Below are 13,374 nucleotides of genomic sequence, written 5' to 3'. Positions count from 1 at the left end.
CTAACCGATAAGAAGAAGTTTGAATCAAAATATGGAGATAATTGTCTGATGATGACTTATAAATTGCAAATCCTTTTGATGATGAAGATATCGTAGGCATGCTTGTTACAAAAACACAATTTTCAGATAGCTAAAATATGAGAAAGTTGAATGTTAGTATTAATATACTGATTCAGTTATCACATATATATTGAATATTTAATTGTACTTGCTACTGCATTAGGTACACATGGCATTTTCGTTAGCCCCTGCAAATTAAATTTTACTGTGGATAATAATATGGAATGACCTTGCTTAACGAACACTATATGAACATGATCATATTATTTTTGTAATCACTACCAGTAATTACTAGTGATCTGAAATGTATTTTTAATAAAATTCTTTACACAAAAAAAACAAAAATCTCGAAGAAAACATTGTTACATTATATGAACACTTTATTATTTGCATCCAAAACTGCACTGTGAATCCATTCCAGCATTCATCAATGTTAGCAAGACAAGGTAATGCAGCCATTTCCTGTGGTGGCAACTCAATCGAAGCATAGGATCTGTTTAGAGAAGTTTTTTGTTAATTTGCGGTAGGCTGTTCAAACTATCGTATTTCACATCAGGACAACATATTTTTTCCAGTTTAAACCATTGCAAGAACTACTGGTGAATAATGAAATTTCCATGATAAACAAACAAGTACAAGTAAAATCACTGTTGTTATTTGTGTAAATTAACAAGAAAAAAAAGAAAAAATTCGGTGAATTAGGACTCATAGTTCAAATTTTGAGTGTTTCGAATTATTTTAAATGATCTTGTTTAGTTAACTTATATGTATGTAGGCTTTATCATTTCCATTTTGAAAAATATAATTTAAGTTCATATCCATAGTATTATGAAATTTTCTTTTGTTTCTTTCAAATTCTATCACCAAAAATTATTTTTTTCATAACTACTAAAAAATCTATGAAAATATTTCAGGCCTGATTTTGAGCTTTCAGAAAATTGAAAGCAGAGGAATGGCCCCATTGATTAAGAAAAATCATTCTATACCAACTATTCTAATGCTGAAGAGAAGAAAAACCTTACTGATCAGCATCATAAAGTTCTGTATTATTCAATAAAGTGCCCATAACCGCCATGGCATTTATTCTTTCAATTGCTCCATTTTTCTAAAGAGAATAAATTGTTTATTAGTACAGGAATCAAGTTCGATAATATCAGTAAAGTAAACTTCCTCTTCCTCACCACAAATTTCATTTTACCACTTTTTGTTTTTAGGTCATCATCAACAAGTGGCCAATAATAAGGTTCTGTTACTCCATGGAATTCATCTAAAATATAGTTTGAAATAGAGCATTATTTTGCAAAATGCTGAAAGTAAAAGAATAAAGAATTAATACGAAAACATGCAAAAATTACTAAAAACGACGACAAGATCTAAATCTTCTTCTATGACTTTTAAATCAACTTGAAATAAAGATTTCTCATTCAAAATTGTTGGTCCGACAATAAATTGAGTATGTGGATCTGTTGCATTCAATAATTCTTCTGGCAATGATCTGTAAGACAAATATTATGATAAAAGTGTAGCTTTCACAAACCATGTAATATAGAAATGAGAGAGATATGATAACCATGAATAGAAAATAGAACAAGTCGGTAGGCGCCCAGTTGGATCTCCGCCATTGCTTGAGGCCCGCGTCATTTCAGTTTACTAACGGATAATGATCACTGAACTGAAAATATATCTCTGTGATAATAATAGTAGACATTATCAAAAATGTCAGGTCATTTCAAACGCTGCGTGTACCGTTGAGTTCATTCCGAATGCTGCGCATTGCGTTGACATACTCGCGTGACTGATAAGTGGCTAAAAATAAATAAATAAATGTTCACTAAAATCCCTAAGGATTCTCCAGTTTATAAAGTATCGAGACCAAAAACCACTTATCGAAAAGAGTATTTTGCTATGCGGAAGATAGCGTTCTTAGAATTTAAATTTTCGACTTGGTTGGCGAGAAAACTGCGATAAATTGTGAAAAAATTGAAAATTTCGAAACGATCGGCGCGCTTTTTCGTTGTTGCCATGGAAACAAAACTTCAATCCGAACTTTCTATAAAACGCACAGTACTAGGGTGGCAGGATAACCTGCATGTGAAATTTCATCTAGATCGGTCCAGCCATTAAGACGCCAAAGCTGGACACACAGACAGACAGAAAAACCGATAATAAGGGTCTCCTATAGCGGAGATCCAATAAACATAATATGAAGAATATTGAAATGTTTTATTAGGTCATGTTATCAGTGAATAATCCTATCAATGAGGAATTGCAGATTAGAGATCTTAGTTTTGAGGCTAGTGAGTTTGTTGCTCCACCCGAGAGTATTCACCAGTTCATCCCAAATTCAACATTTTAATATGATAAGATATACATTGGGAGTTGAAATTAAAAAAAGGCATTTGAAAATTAGTATGTGCCTCAAAGAATACTATCTTTAAACAGGATTTAATAGCAGTGTATTTATAAGATGGTTAGTAAAACAAATATTTGTCACAAAGAATTTATTAAATTTTAAAATCTAAAATTAGGTCCATGAAATTTTGTCACTGCAATACAGTATCTAGATGTTAGACATACCTTGGATCCAGAGGAGTACCTACATTACTCAAAACTCTGTTTTCATTAGGCCAGTCTTGAATTAATCTCCATTTACCATGTCGTGACATTTGAAGTATGAAAAAATACGATATTCCTTGTTTCAAAACAATGCTGAAATGTTGTAACATTTTATAACTGAAAAATTCAATTCTAAACATATAGATATTTCTTTTATGTATTGTTTTTAATGATGTTGGCACAAAAAACAAATCATTGCTGTTTGTCCATAACCATACATGTATACAGAGTTCACAGTAAACTTACTTCTGCAAGAAAACACAAATAACAAAATTTTCCCAAAATTTAAAATCAAAAAAGCGCTTTATTCGTAAGTTGCCATGTGAATTTTGATGCATTGTATTAAATAAATAAATGTGGTAGGACTTGACCAAAGGAAGAATTTTGCTTAATTGGATAATTGTATGAAAATATTTGAACAATTTTTCCCAAGATATCAAAATATAGAATACTTCACTATTAAACAGGTGTTACATAAATAAAATTACCGGTACATATAAAAAGTAATAAAAAATGATTTTACTATGTCTTGGCATATGTTCCATCCTTATTTGTACTTGTGGTTATTCTCATATAGAATTGGTCTTGTGTAGCTCCAGAACTTGCAGCTTTTATATAATCAAGATAAACAGAAAATCCATATGACGGACTCTGGCCAGGATTTATAGGTACCGGTATGTTACCCACAACTGTGTCGGGACGGAGAGCATTCAGCTCAGATAACGTAAGCTCGGCATTTATCTATAAAAAATAAGTCAAATGGAATAAGTTGGTAAGGTGAGAAGACTTGCCTGAGTGAACACATACTACTTCTTTTAACAGCGACTTTCAATCTAAAAACTGTATGTTTTAAACCCTACTTAGGATTGTTTGCTATTCCGATTCTATAATCAGTTTTATTCAATTTGTTTTTATCAATTATTTTTCATCTATTAGGCTGATTATGAGGTCGAAATAAACTTATACTAACTAATAATATAAAAGCTTGCTTTAATATAAGAATGTCTAATAAATAAAATGATTTTTCAATTTTCTCAAAGATTAGTAAAGATAAAATCATAAAAAGAAATGGATATACAATAAAAAAGGGGAGTCCATGTCATTGTTTCATTATAGTCAAAAAGACATGTGGTCTACGAAAATTTACATCTTTGTCATCTTATTGTTAATTTCATGTTTCACTTTGATAGCAGAGTAAAAATAATAGAATATTATTCGTTTTTCTCTCAGAAAGTAACAGCCTCTGTTATTTCTATTTCAGCTTTTTTTGTTAAACTCATAAATAATAGATGTTTTTTTCCACATTGGAGATTCTCACATCACCAAGATATTATAAATATTTTTATTTAGGTTGATATCTTGAAGATTTTAATTTTTTGAGGACCCACTCAAACTTATTGTTCATAAGAGTAACTTTTGCTATATTTCCAGCAAAAATACAACATATCTGGCATTCAAACCGTTCCAATCACCGGATGCTTAAAATTAGAATTTATTTTTTCTAATCTACCTAATAGAGAATTTCATTTCACAGACTTTTCCAGGCAAGGTCAGGAAAATAATTTTTCATAATTTCTTACAGTAATGGTAAAAGCAATGGTAATTCCATTGACACATCTAATCGAGGATCCAAGACAACTTTGTTCAAATTCAAAACAACGAAAAGTCGGCTCCAGTCCATAGAAAGCTTCATCAAAAGCAGATTCAATTGATTCTAAAACATCTTGCTCTTCCGCTTCCTCCCTATTATAAAACATGCAATATAAGTCAAAAGGATTAAAATCAAAAGATTTCTGAACGAAACTTAATTAATGGTGAATATATTTATTATCAGATTTCGGTTCAGTAAGATCAATTCCTAAACATCTTCACTTTTCCACCCAATTTCATTTGTTTCTCGAATGGTTTAGAAGTAGAATCAAATTTTCTCAACTGTGTGGCTGAGAGTTTTGTACTTCAGAGTTGCATCAATTTGAATGTCGTTATTTTTTTAGGACCAGAAAAAAACGTTTACTTTCGAACTTTTAAATGATTTCTAATAACATAATAAGTAGTTAATGGATTTGATGCCATATTAGTAATGCAACAATTGTATGTATCATGTAATGCAGTAATGACTTACCCACTGCATGAATTTGCATTGGTATAAGAACTATGCCCATTGAACTCATGGTGTATTGGGAGAGCAGAACTCAAACCTGAGGAAAATAAATAGCAATAAGAAAATAAGATAATATCACAACTAACAAGATTACTAAAATTAATGAAATTTCAAAGGTATTCAATTCTACTGATGTCTATCATAATGTGAATTCTAATTTTCTTCTAACAAGTGAACAATGGTAAAAACATAATGAAGAATAAAAGAGCAAATGAAAACAACGGTGATATATTAATGTTATTCACTGTTATGTGTTTTCACATTTCCCCATGAACGTTAATTGTGAGCAGGTTGAATATGATTATGACTGTTTGTGCTCATAAAATATTTTTTGTGTTTTACAATATATGGCTACCTATATTCACTTTTCCTATATCAAACCTGCTATTTCGTATGCAAATTCTTCTTCATATCGTTCAGGAAATAAGTACAATTCATCAATTTGAAAAGAACCATCACAAAACTCATTTTTCTTAAAATTCCCGATTCTCAACATTGCATCATTGCAATTAATTTTTTCTGTCACATTTTGTTTGAATATTCTTGCTTTTCCAGTGTGTGTTTCAGCATATCTCACAAATTCTCCTTTGTTAATATTTGTCCAGAGGCCATCACGTTCAGACCAGGATAACATTACATGATACCATCTCTAAAAAAAATTGATAAATTTTTTTTAATTATTTATCATTTAATGACAACATTTTGAGTTTGAATTAGGTGAAAACATATAGAAAATATTAAATACTTAATTTAACAGTGCCCATATCTATAAGATAAAGTATAAGATAGTTTTGATATAAATTATGTGCCTAAAAAGATTTACTAAAAACAATTCATTTTAGGCTGAACTTGAACTTGCAGAAAAAATAAACTGTTTTTATAACAGCAAAACGCTTATTCAATTAACAAAATACTTCATTGTCACTTCATATTGAGGAGATATAAAATATTAAATTTTTGAAAATCTAACATCGTACCATTTTCTTTATTGGAACAACAACACTCCACATTTTATTTTGATTCAAAGCAACAACAAGATGGAGGTTCAAATCCAAAGGATCAATAAATGCTGATATTCCTCCACACTCGTCAGTCATTTCCCAAACACCTTCAAATATTTTGCAAAAAACATGAGTATCACAGCAGGGAACCATAAGCACTTAGATGAAAACGCCGTATGGCAATTAATTGTCTTCAATTCAGTTAATACTTTTGTCGTCTGCACCTTTCGAACAACTGTCCATATAACTTGACGGCATTCATTTATATATACAGTAATATATAGATAGTTATAAAATAATTTATGTCAATGTGACGTGGTAGTGACATAATTTTTGGGTTGGAATCAGATGTAAGGAATGACATATTCAAAAATGGTTATGTCACGGCAACTAGAAGGACGGTAAGTGTGTTACTAAACTATACATCTTCAAAAAACTCCCGTCTCCGCATAACCAAGAGATCGGTGACATTCAGTCGCAAAATCACTACCAACAATTTTTAATTTCGAAAACGTCAAAACACAAAACTTGTGAATTTAAAAACGAATCCTATGTAGCCCAAAGAAACTTTGGGGATAAAAAAAAACAATAACCTTCTAGCAATAACAACAATGTTCAACCACTGAAAATTTCAAAGCAATTGGTCAAGTAGTTGAAGAGAAAAGTGATTATTTCACACCAACAAGAATTCTAACAACAACAACACAACGATCTGTATGTCCACTTCATGTTCAATAATAATAAAATGTTTACCTGTATCTAAAATCCTCAAATGGGAGGATGAAGGAAATTCCAGAATTCGAAACCAAAAAGAAATTGTCGTTCCGAGACGACATAGAATCGGATCACCTAATCTTCCCCAACAAATATCTCCCTGAGTACGAGCTTCTTGTCCGCTAAATTTTATTGCTCTGTTTTTCACACCAACAAAGACCATGTCTGGGTACTCATCATTTATCCACAACCACTCCAGAGGACGCCATTTAAAAGTGTTGTTGCTAAGTTCAGATGTAGAATAAGCAATGGATGGTGCTCCTAAATTAAGCAACTCGTCCATATCCAAATATACTCCCTGAAAAAGATCCCCTGGAAACAGGCATAGATTTGTTATTTATGATGACACTGATTATAGTAATTGGTCAGCATAGAAGCAGATAAATAAAAAAAAATCAATCATTTTCACTAGTAACAGACAAAATAATAAAAATTGTTTTTACAATGCGATGCAATCAGAGTTTGTAGATTTTAGGTTCAAAGTCAGATTAGTACGGTATATATCAGTGTTTCCCAAAATGTGGTCCACAGACCTTTTGGAATCCATGAAGCACTTTCGGAGGGTCCACAAAAGAAATCTGGTATATGGCTCATAACTTGATAATACAAAAATTAAGTGCTCAACTAACTGCAGAGGTGTAGCTGATGCCTGACACAGCCATTTTGCATGGTTGTCGGAATAGGAGGGAGTTACAGTAGACACTAGGCAGTTTATGAAGTTATGCCAGTTCACTTTTAAATTCTGTTTTACAACAAAACAAGAGCACCCATCTCATTAAACTTCGCCATATATTCTTGTTCGTTTCAATTGTTTTCACTATACAGCATTTCACTATTGATTTTTTGTTGTGATCTTTTAATGTTTTATTTTAGTACAAGGTTGGATATCATTAAAAAAATTGCAAGGGATTCGTCATGGAATTTTTTTTGTAAAGTTTGGAAACCACTAGTCTAGATATCAATCCATGTCTAAAACCTTACCGACGATGTGATTAATGGCAGGATTTATCTAAGAAAAACTGAAATATTGGGATGCCTCAATTTAGCCTACCCTCAAGTCTGCTAGTACAAAATTCTGATAGTAAAAACCTTATTTTCCGGAAACGCTTGGAAGTATCAGAATCTTCAGATAATGAAAACATAGTAACAAAAATTCAAAAATATTTACCATTTGACAATAGCACTTGAACAGAGTTGCTTGTCATGCCATTGAATACAGAAAATTGTTCAACAAGTGGACATTTAACAATATCAGCTGTGAATCTTCGACATACTAGTTGAAGACCAAGAGGACCTTGTTGGAGGTCATCCTTGTAATGAAAAAACATAATTAATGGTAAATTTTATTAAAGCAGCATAATCTATATAAGTGCTTCATTACACCATTCTTATTCAATCATTACTCTGCCCTATCAAAATTTGCAATAAGCTGGTGCACTATTTTCTAATCACACTATTGCAGTACCATAAATAATTGATATTTGTAAGCCATTTTATATTCTAAATATACTGAACATACCATTGTATCGTCTTTGTAGGAGATCCAGGGACAAGCAAGTTGAATAACACAAGGGGATTTGTTACATTTCCCACTAACGGAGCGAAGGCTTTCATCTAAGGTGTATGTGCTGTAATATTAAAAAGCAAAATTATTAATCATATAAAGCAGGGGTTCCCAAACCGCGGCCCCCGGGCCAATTCCGGCCCGCGTAACAATTTAAAATGGCCCGCCGAACTTGAGTAAAACGATGTTGTTATGTCATTACCACAGTTTAAGCACGTGTTTATCGCGTACCATTTCAATTATGCCGATATCTCAATAATACGTACCGGTATTACCGTGTTTCCCCAAAAATAGAACAGATTATTTCAATTTTCTTTCGAAAAATATAACTAGGGCTTATTTTCGGGGCGTGTCTTTTATTTTCATGAGTCCAAAAAAAATTACAAAGATTTTCAAATATAAAAAATATGAAAACCAATATCCATTTACTTAAATGGCACGTTTCCTCTTTCACACTTGTTAGATTAATCATTTCCAACGTGTAGGGGAGATTTCTTGCTATCGACTAGGTGCTACTGACTATACGTCTTATTTTACGGTGAGGCTTATATTAAAATCATTCTTGAAATTCAGGCTAGGTCTTATTTACGGGATTGGTCTCATTTTCAGGGAACACGGTAGGGTTACAAAGAGCAATTAAGTTATCAGCCCTATAAGAAAGCTTGCAGATGTCAAAAAAACAAACAAAACTAGACTTTGCAAATAGACGTTTCCGGGATAAATGGTAGCTTTCATATTTCTGTATTGCAAAGAATCAAACTTCAGCGATTTGTCTTGCCAATGAAATATTCCAGTTCTGAAGGAATACGACATTAAGCGCCATTATGAGTCAAACAAACAGATTGCAAAAAATGTCAAATGAAAGTGAATCCACTGAACCCCAGCTAAACTGCCGCGAACTTTCGGGCGCTAAACTCTTCCGGCCCGCGAACATTCTCCCGATTCTAAATTTGGCCCGCGTCCAATAAAGTTTTGGGAACGCCTGATATAAAGTATGAACAAAAGAGCAACACTAATATCTGAATAATACAACCAACATGTCAAAATATATAGGTCGTAATTTAACATATAAACAAACAATAATCACACTTGGCTTTCAAAATAATGAAATTGGTTCATAACGTATTTCAAATTTATTTGACTCACGCATCCACTGCCATCACAACAGGAGTGAGTGATGGAAAAGGACATTGAAGTTCAGCTGTGACCCCAGTTGCAGATAACTCCTGTTCTTGATATGATATTCGAATATTGTCTGTCTTTTTTACTGTGGTGATGTTCATCTGTTAAAATTAGAAAAAAAAATTTAATTTTTTTTTCAATAAATATGTTTTCAGTCATCACTGTTTTTTCAATATGTTACAATATTACATTTCAATGAAAAAATTGCCAGTTGAACATATTTTAACAAATTTGCTCTTCAGAGTAATAGATCCTCATCAAAACATTTTTGTTTCACTAATTCTTTTCTGGATAGTTGCTTTCTTCCCCCTTGGAATATGCATAATCTGCAAAGCATTTTTTATTTCAGCCATGAATTACCTGCGTATCATTTGTTGCCTTTTCATAATACAATCTACAACGCTTGACATCATTCTCTATGTGAATAGCAGAACCAAGACATTTCACACCATCTTCAGTGACGTCTTTAACACACTTGCAATGGAATATAATTTCATCCGATTTCTCTGTGTAAACCACTTCATCTAGCAATTCATATTTCCCTGATAGTAAAATATAAATTGATGTGAGAAAGTAATATAATTACCCATGATCTAAATTTAGAAATTATTTGCCAAAAATTGAACAAGTTTTCACACCAAGCGTTAAAAGAAATTTGAAACTTGCTGCCTGCCATAATTTTGATATTTTTGATCAATATTTTTGCACAACAAATCTTCACATGTCAGAAAGGATGAATAGCTTCAATTCAATTGGAATTTTTCAAATATTGGACATGCTTCAACACGGAACTACAATATGACTGTAATATTTATACCATTTCATGAAATTTTTATGTGTAATTGATGAGTTTTAATGTACTGATGTAATTCGGGACGGATGTCAGTTCATCAAAAACGATATGATCAAACCTTGTGGTATAATGTCATATTCAGTATTCTCTATGTTTATTTCCATTTCATTCAGTTCTTCTATAATAAGTGACATCAGTGTATCCTTCAGAAATCCAGATGATGTTACACTGAAGTAAGTTGCCTGTGTGGAAGATTATATTTTGTTTTGGCATATGAAATATTTTTATGTTGAATTCCACAGAATTATTTTATGGCTTGCGATTAAAAGGCTAGGCCAACCATATCGGCAATGCATATTAATGAATTTAGATTCAAATCGCATACTCAACACTTTCCCAGGATGTATGGAGAAAATTATGTAGATCAATCCAAATGGTCTTTCCCAAATTGCTAGCCCATGAATGGCTGCATGAAAATTATTGATTTCAAAAAAAATGAGATCAACGATCATTTCAGTGAAAATGCAGTAAGGTAAAACTGCAATATGCAGCCAAAACATGTGAAATTCAAACTAATTTTTCACAATTTGGAAAAGATATATATATAAGTAAGTATATGAAAGACATAAGCATCATATAGACGCAAGGTGTGAGTTTATATATCATAAACAACTATATGCAGCACCATTTTTTTGCTATTGTACTATGTACCTATTTCCTCACTCACAACTCAATGTTATAACGTCCTAGTAATATATTAGGACAGAGGTGTGCAACCTTTTTTATTGGCGGGCCAAATACAAGTAAGGGTGGGTGAAGCTGCGGGCCGCACGTTTATTTAATTTGGGCTTTCCAGGGGTTGCAAGCAAAAAAATTGCTTATATTTGCTACTGATTTTACGGTATTATTAAGGATTCTTGCAGAAATAGTAGATTTGAAACGCATAAACTTCTGAAGAAACTGCTATTTAAATTTATTGTCACACCGACTTTAAACGAATGTAGTGAGAAACACGTTTTTGTAATATATACCGTGTAATATTTTGCAACAGAATTTTGCTAGCTCGTTTTGCTGATATGCAGGTACACCATTCAAAATTTTTATTTCTCCGCGGGCTGCATTTGGCCTGCGGGCTGCAGTTTGCACACCCCTGTATTAGGACATCATTTTACATTTAATTCCACCCTTCCCACGAATATAACACTCACTTTTTGTGTCTCTTCTCTGAAAAATTTTGCTATACTGCCTCGTGTTTGTACACTGTCATGGTTATTATAAATCCACAACTCAAAAACAATTTCTCCCACATTATTGAAAGTCATCAATAAAACACAAGCTTCCAATTCTTGATTCCAATTTACTTGTTTTGATGAAACTCTGTTAATTTCAATTCTTTCAAATCCAAATGCTCTTGAGTCGGGTGGTCTTGACGTCAGTTCCACAAATAAAGAGCTTGGTGCTGAATACAGAAATTTGAAATTGAAAGTGTACAAATAACTTTCAAAAAAAAATAACAGGGACAAACTTTGACATATGACATATGTAATGACATAAAATATCAAATTTGATATTTTCATAACTGATAATTTTGAAAATTTGAAAATCTTATCCCAAAACTAAAGAAAAAACATGGGATGGAGTCATTGGTTTTGTCGATATTGACAATTTATAACAAAAAGCCAACTTCTATAAAAATATCCAAATTTAAATATTCATCCTAATACACCATCATACAGTGCCCAATTTTGGCTTTATTCAATCATTTATAGGTTTTGCTATAAAACCTTGTTAGGATATTTGAAAACTTGAAATTACGGTAGTTTTATTTTATCATTGTGGAGTTGATTTTCCATATTGCAATTGCAACTCATATGTCAAACCAGGTTTGAAATATTCCATATTTTTTACATTTGTACATTCTTTTTAATTTGCTGCGTATCAACTATTTGTATCCCATGGTATTTGAATTTTAATAGCCGCATTGTACATTGTAAAGGTAAATATTGTTTCAAGTTGATAAAACCAACCTAAAGAAATTGGTACTGATGATGTAAAATTGTAATTGTCTGTTTCTAAGAATTTCTTTGAGCATATAGTTGTATTTTTAGTATAATTCCATGATGGTGGACATTGCTGAAGTTCAACACAAAACTGTAAAAACAAGAACAATTAATCATTAGAACAGATCAATCTTATCAGATAAAAATAAAATTTTGTCAATTGTCGAATTTCATTCTCAAACACCTCGAAATATCTGGAGAATTCTCATGTATGGCTTTTTTTCATTCGGCCACTGGTTAAGAAGAGGTATCAGTGAATGTCAATAAATGAATCTGGTTTAATACCATTTAATTTAATATTCATGGAACGATTATCTTGTAAACTATTGCACAGCAAAGTCATTTTGCATCAAGCAGCAATAGTTTACTTTCATATAACAGTAATACTTGTTCTCTGATCAAGCCAGAGTTAATGCAAGTTGTGTGCAATTGATTGTTACCAAGAAATGTTTAACAATTTTTTTCTAAACATTTATTTCAGTTATCATTTTATATTAATGGAGTTTTAACAAGCGTGGAACTATAGGACTCTGCATGAAAAATTTAATATGATTCGAATTCAAATCTAAATATCTGATTCAATATCACAGGTAAAAGATTATGTGACAAATTCTGTAAGAAGCCACCAAAGTGATATAGAAGTCATTTTTCTACAGAGTCAAATTTGTGAAACACTGGTTATTGTTTGTTTGTTTTGTTTGGTTACTGCATCCAAGTGATCATGAAAACAGGTTATTGCCAAAAAGAGCTGAGAAAAAGCGTTCTTTCAATGTTTCGGAACAAGAATTAAAAAACTTACATGACCATCTCCAATATAACCTTCGTTACAATAGCAGTGAGCTATTTCATTTTGAAAGATTCTATCATTAAGACAGGTGGCCATTTCATGACATGTATTTGATAAATATTCACACGCCTTTTTCTTTGGTTTTTGACAGAAAAGTCTGTTATGCGTTCTTGAGACAGGAATGTTTGGTCCAGAAAAATATCCTTGAAAAAAGTTTGAATTTATACTTTGTCATGAAAAATCAAATTTATCTATTTAATCTAACAGTCAGTTTTAATATCCTTTCAATTCAATATATATGTAAAACATAATCGACGTGGAACATACCATCAATAATTTGTGTTGTACAAGGTATTAGTTCAAAAGGGTTCAAGGT

The 13,374-nt window shown here is 31.8% G+C and overlaps 1 protein-coding gene across 1 annotated transcript in view; it reads right to left on the bottom strand.

The window, feature by feature from the left end:
• LOC120348022 (uncharacterized) overlaps positions 1–13,374 on the bottom strand; it is a 63,924-nt gene that overhangs the window by 47,772 nt on the left and 2,778 nt on the right. Inside the window, exons 6-25 of the mRNA XM_039418133.2 lie at positions 13,011–13,201; positions 12,179–12,302; positions 11,360–11,610; positions 10,270–10,393; positions 9,719–9,900; positions 9,323–9,459; positions 8,132–8,240; positions 7,781–7,922; positions 6,592–6,924; positions 5,815–5,945; positions 5,219–5,486; positions 4,799–4,874; positions 4,257–4,419; positions 3,200–3,417; positions 2,638–2,769; positions 1,416–1,555; positions 1,242–1,327; positions 1,083–1,165; positions 427–553; positions 6–130 (exon numbers count right to left, since the gene is read on the bottom strand). Coding sequence (XP_039274067.2) covers positions 6–130; positions 427–553; positions 1,083–1,165; positions 1,242–1,327; positions 1,416–1,555; positions 2,638–2,769; positions 3,200–3,417; positions 4,257–4,419; positions 4,799–4,874; positions 5,219–5,486; positions 5,815–5,945; positions 6,592–6,924; positions 7,781–7,922; positions 8,132–8,240; positions 9,323–9,459; positions 9,719–9,900; positions 10,270–10,393; positions 11,360–11,610; positions 12,179–12,302; positions 13,011–13,201 — 3,142 coding nt within the window. The remainder of the gene's footprint in view (positions 1–5; positions 131–426; positions 554–1,082; positions 1,166–1,241; positions 1,328–1,415; positions 1,556–2,637; positions 2,770–3,199; positions 3,418–4,256; positions 4,420–4,798; positions 4,875–5,218; positions 5,487–5,814; positions 5,946–6,591; positions 6,925–7,780; positions 7,923–8,131; positions 8,241–9,322; positions 9,460–9,718; positions 9,901–10,269; positions 10,394–11,359; positions 11,611–12,178; positions 12,303–13,010; positions 13,202–13,374) is intronic.

Source organism: Styela clava, chromosome 11 (genome assembly GCF_964204865.1).
Source record: "Styela clava chromosome 11, kaStyClav1.hap1.2, whole genome shotgun sequence".
In the NCBI taxonomy this organism is placed as follows: domain Eukaryota; kingdom Metazoa; phylum Chordata; class Ascidiacea; order Stolidobranchia; family Styelidae; genus Styela; species Styela clava.
This window is presented reverse-complemented; position numbering and strand designations above follow the sequence as displayed.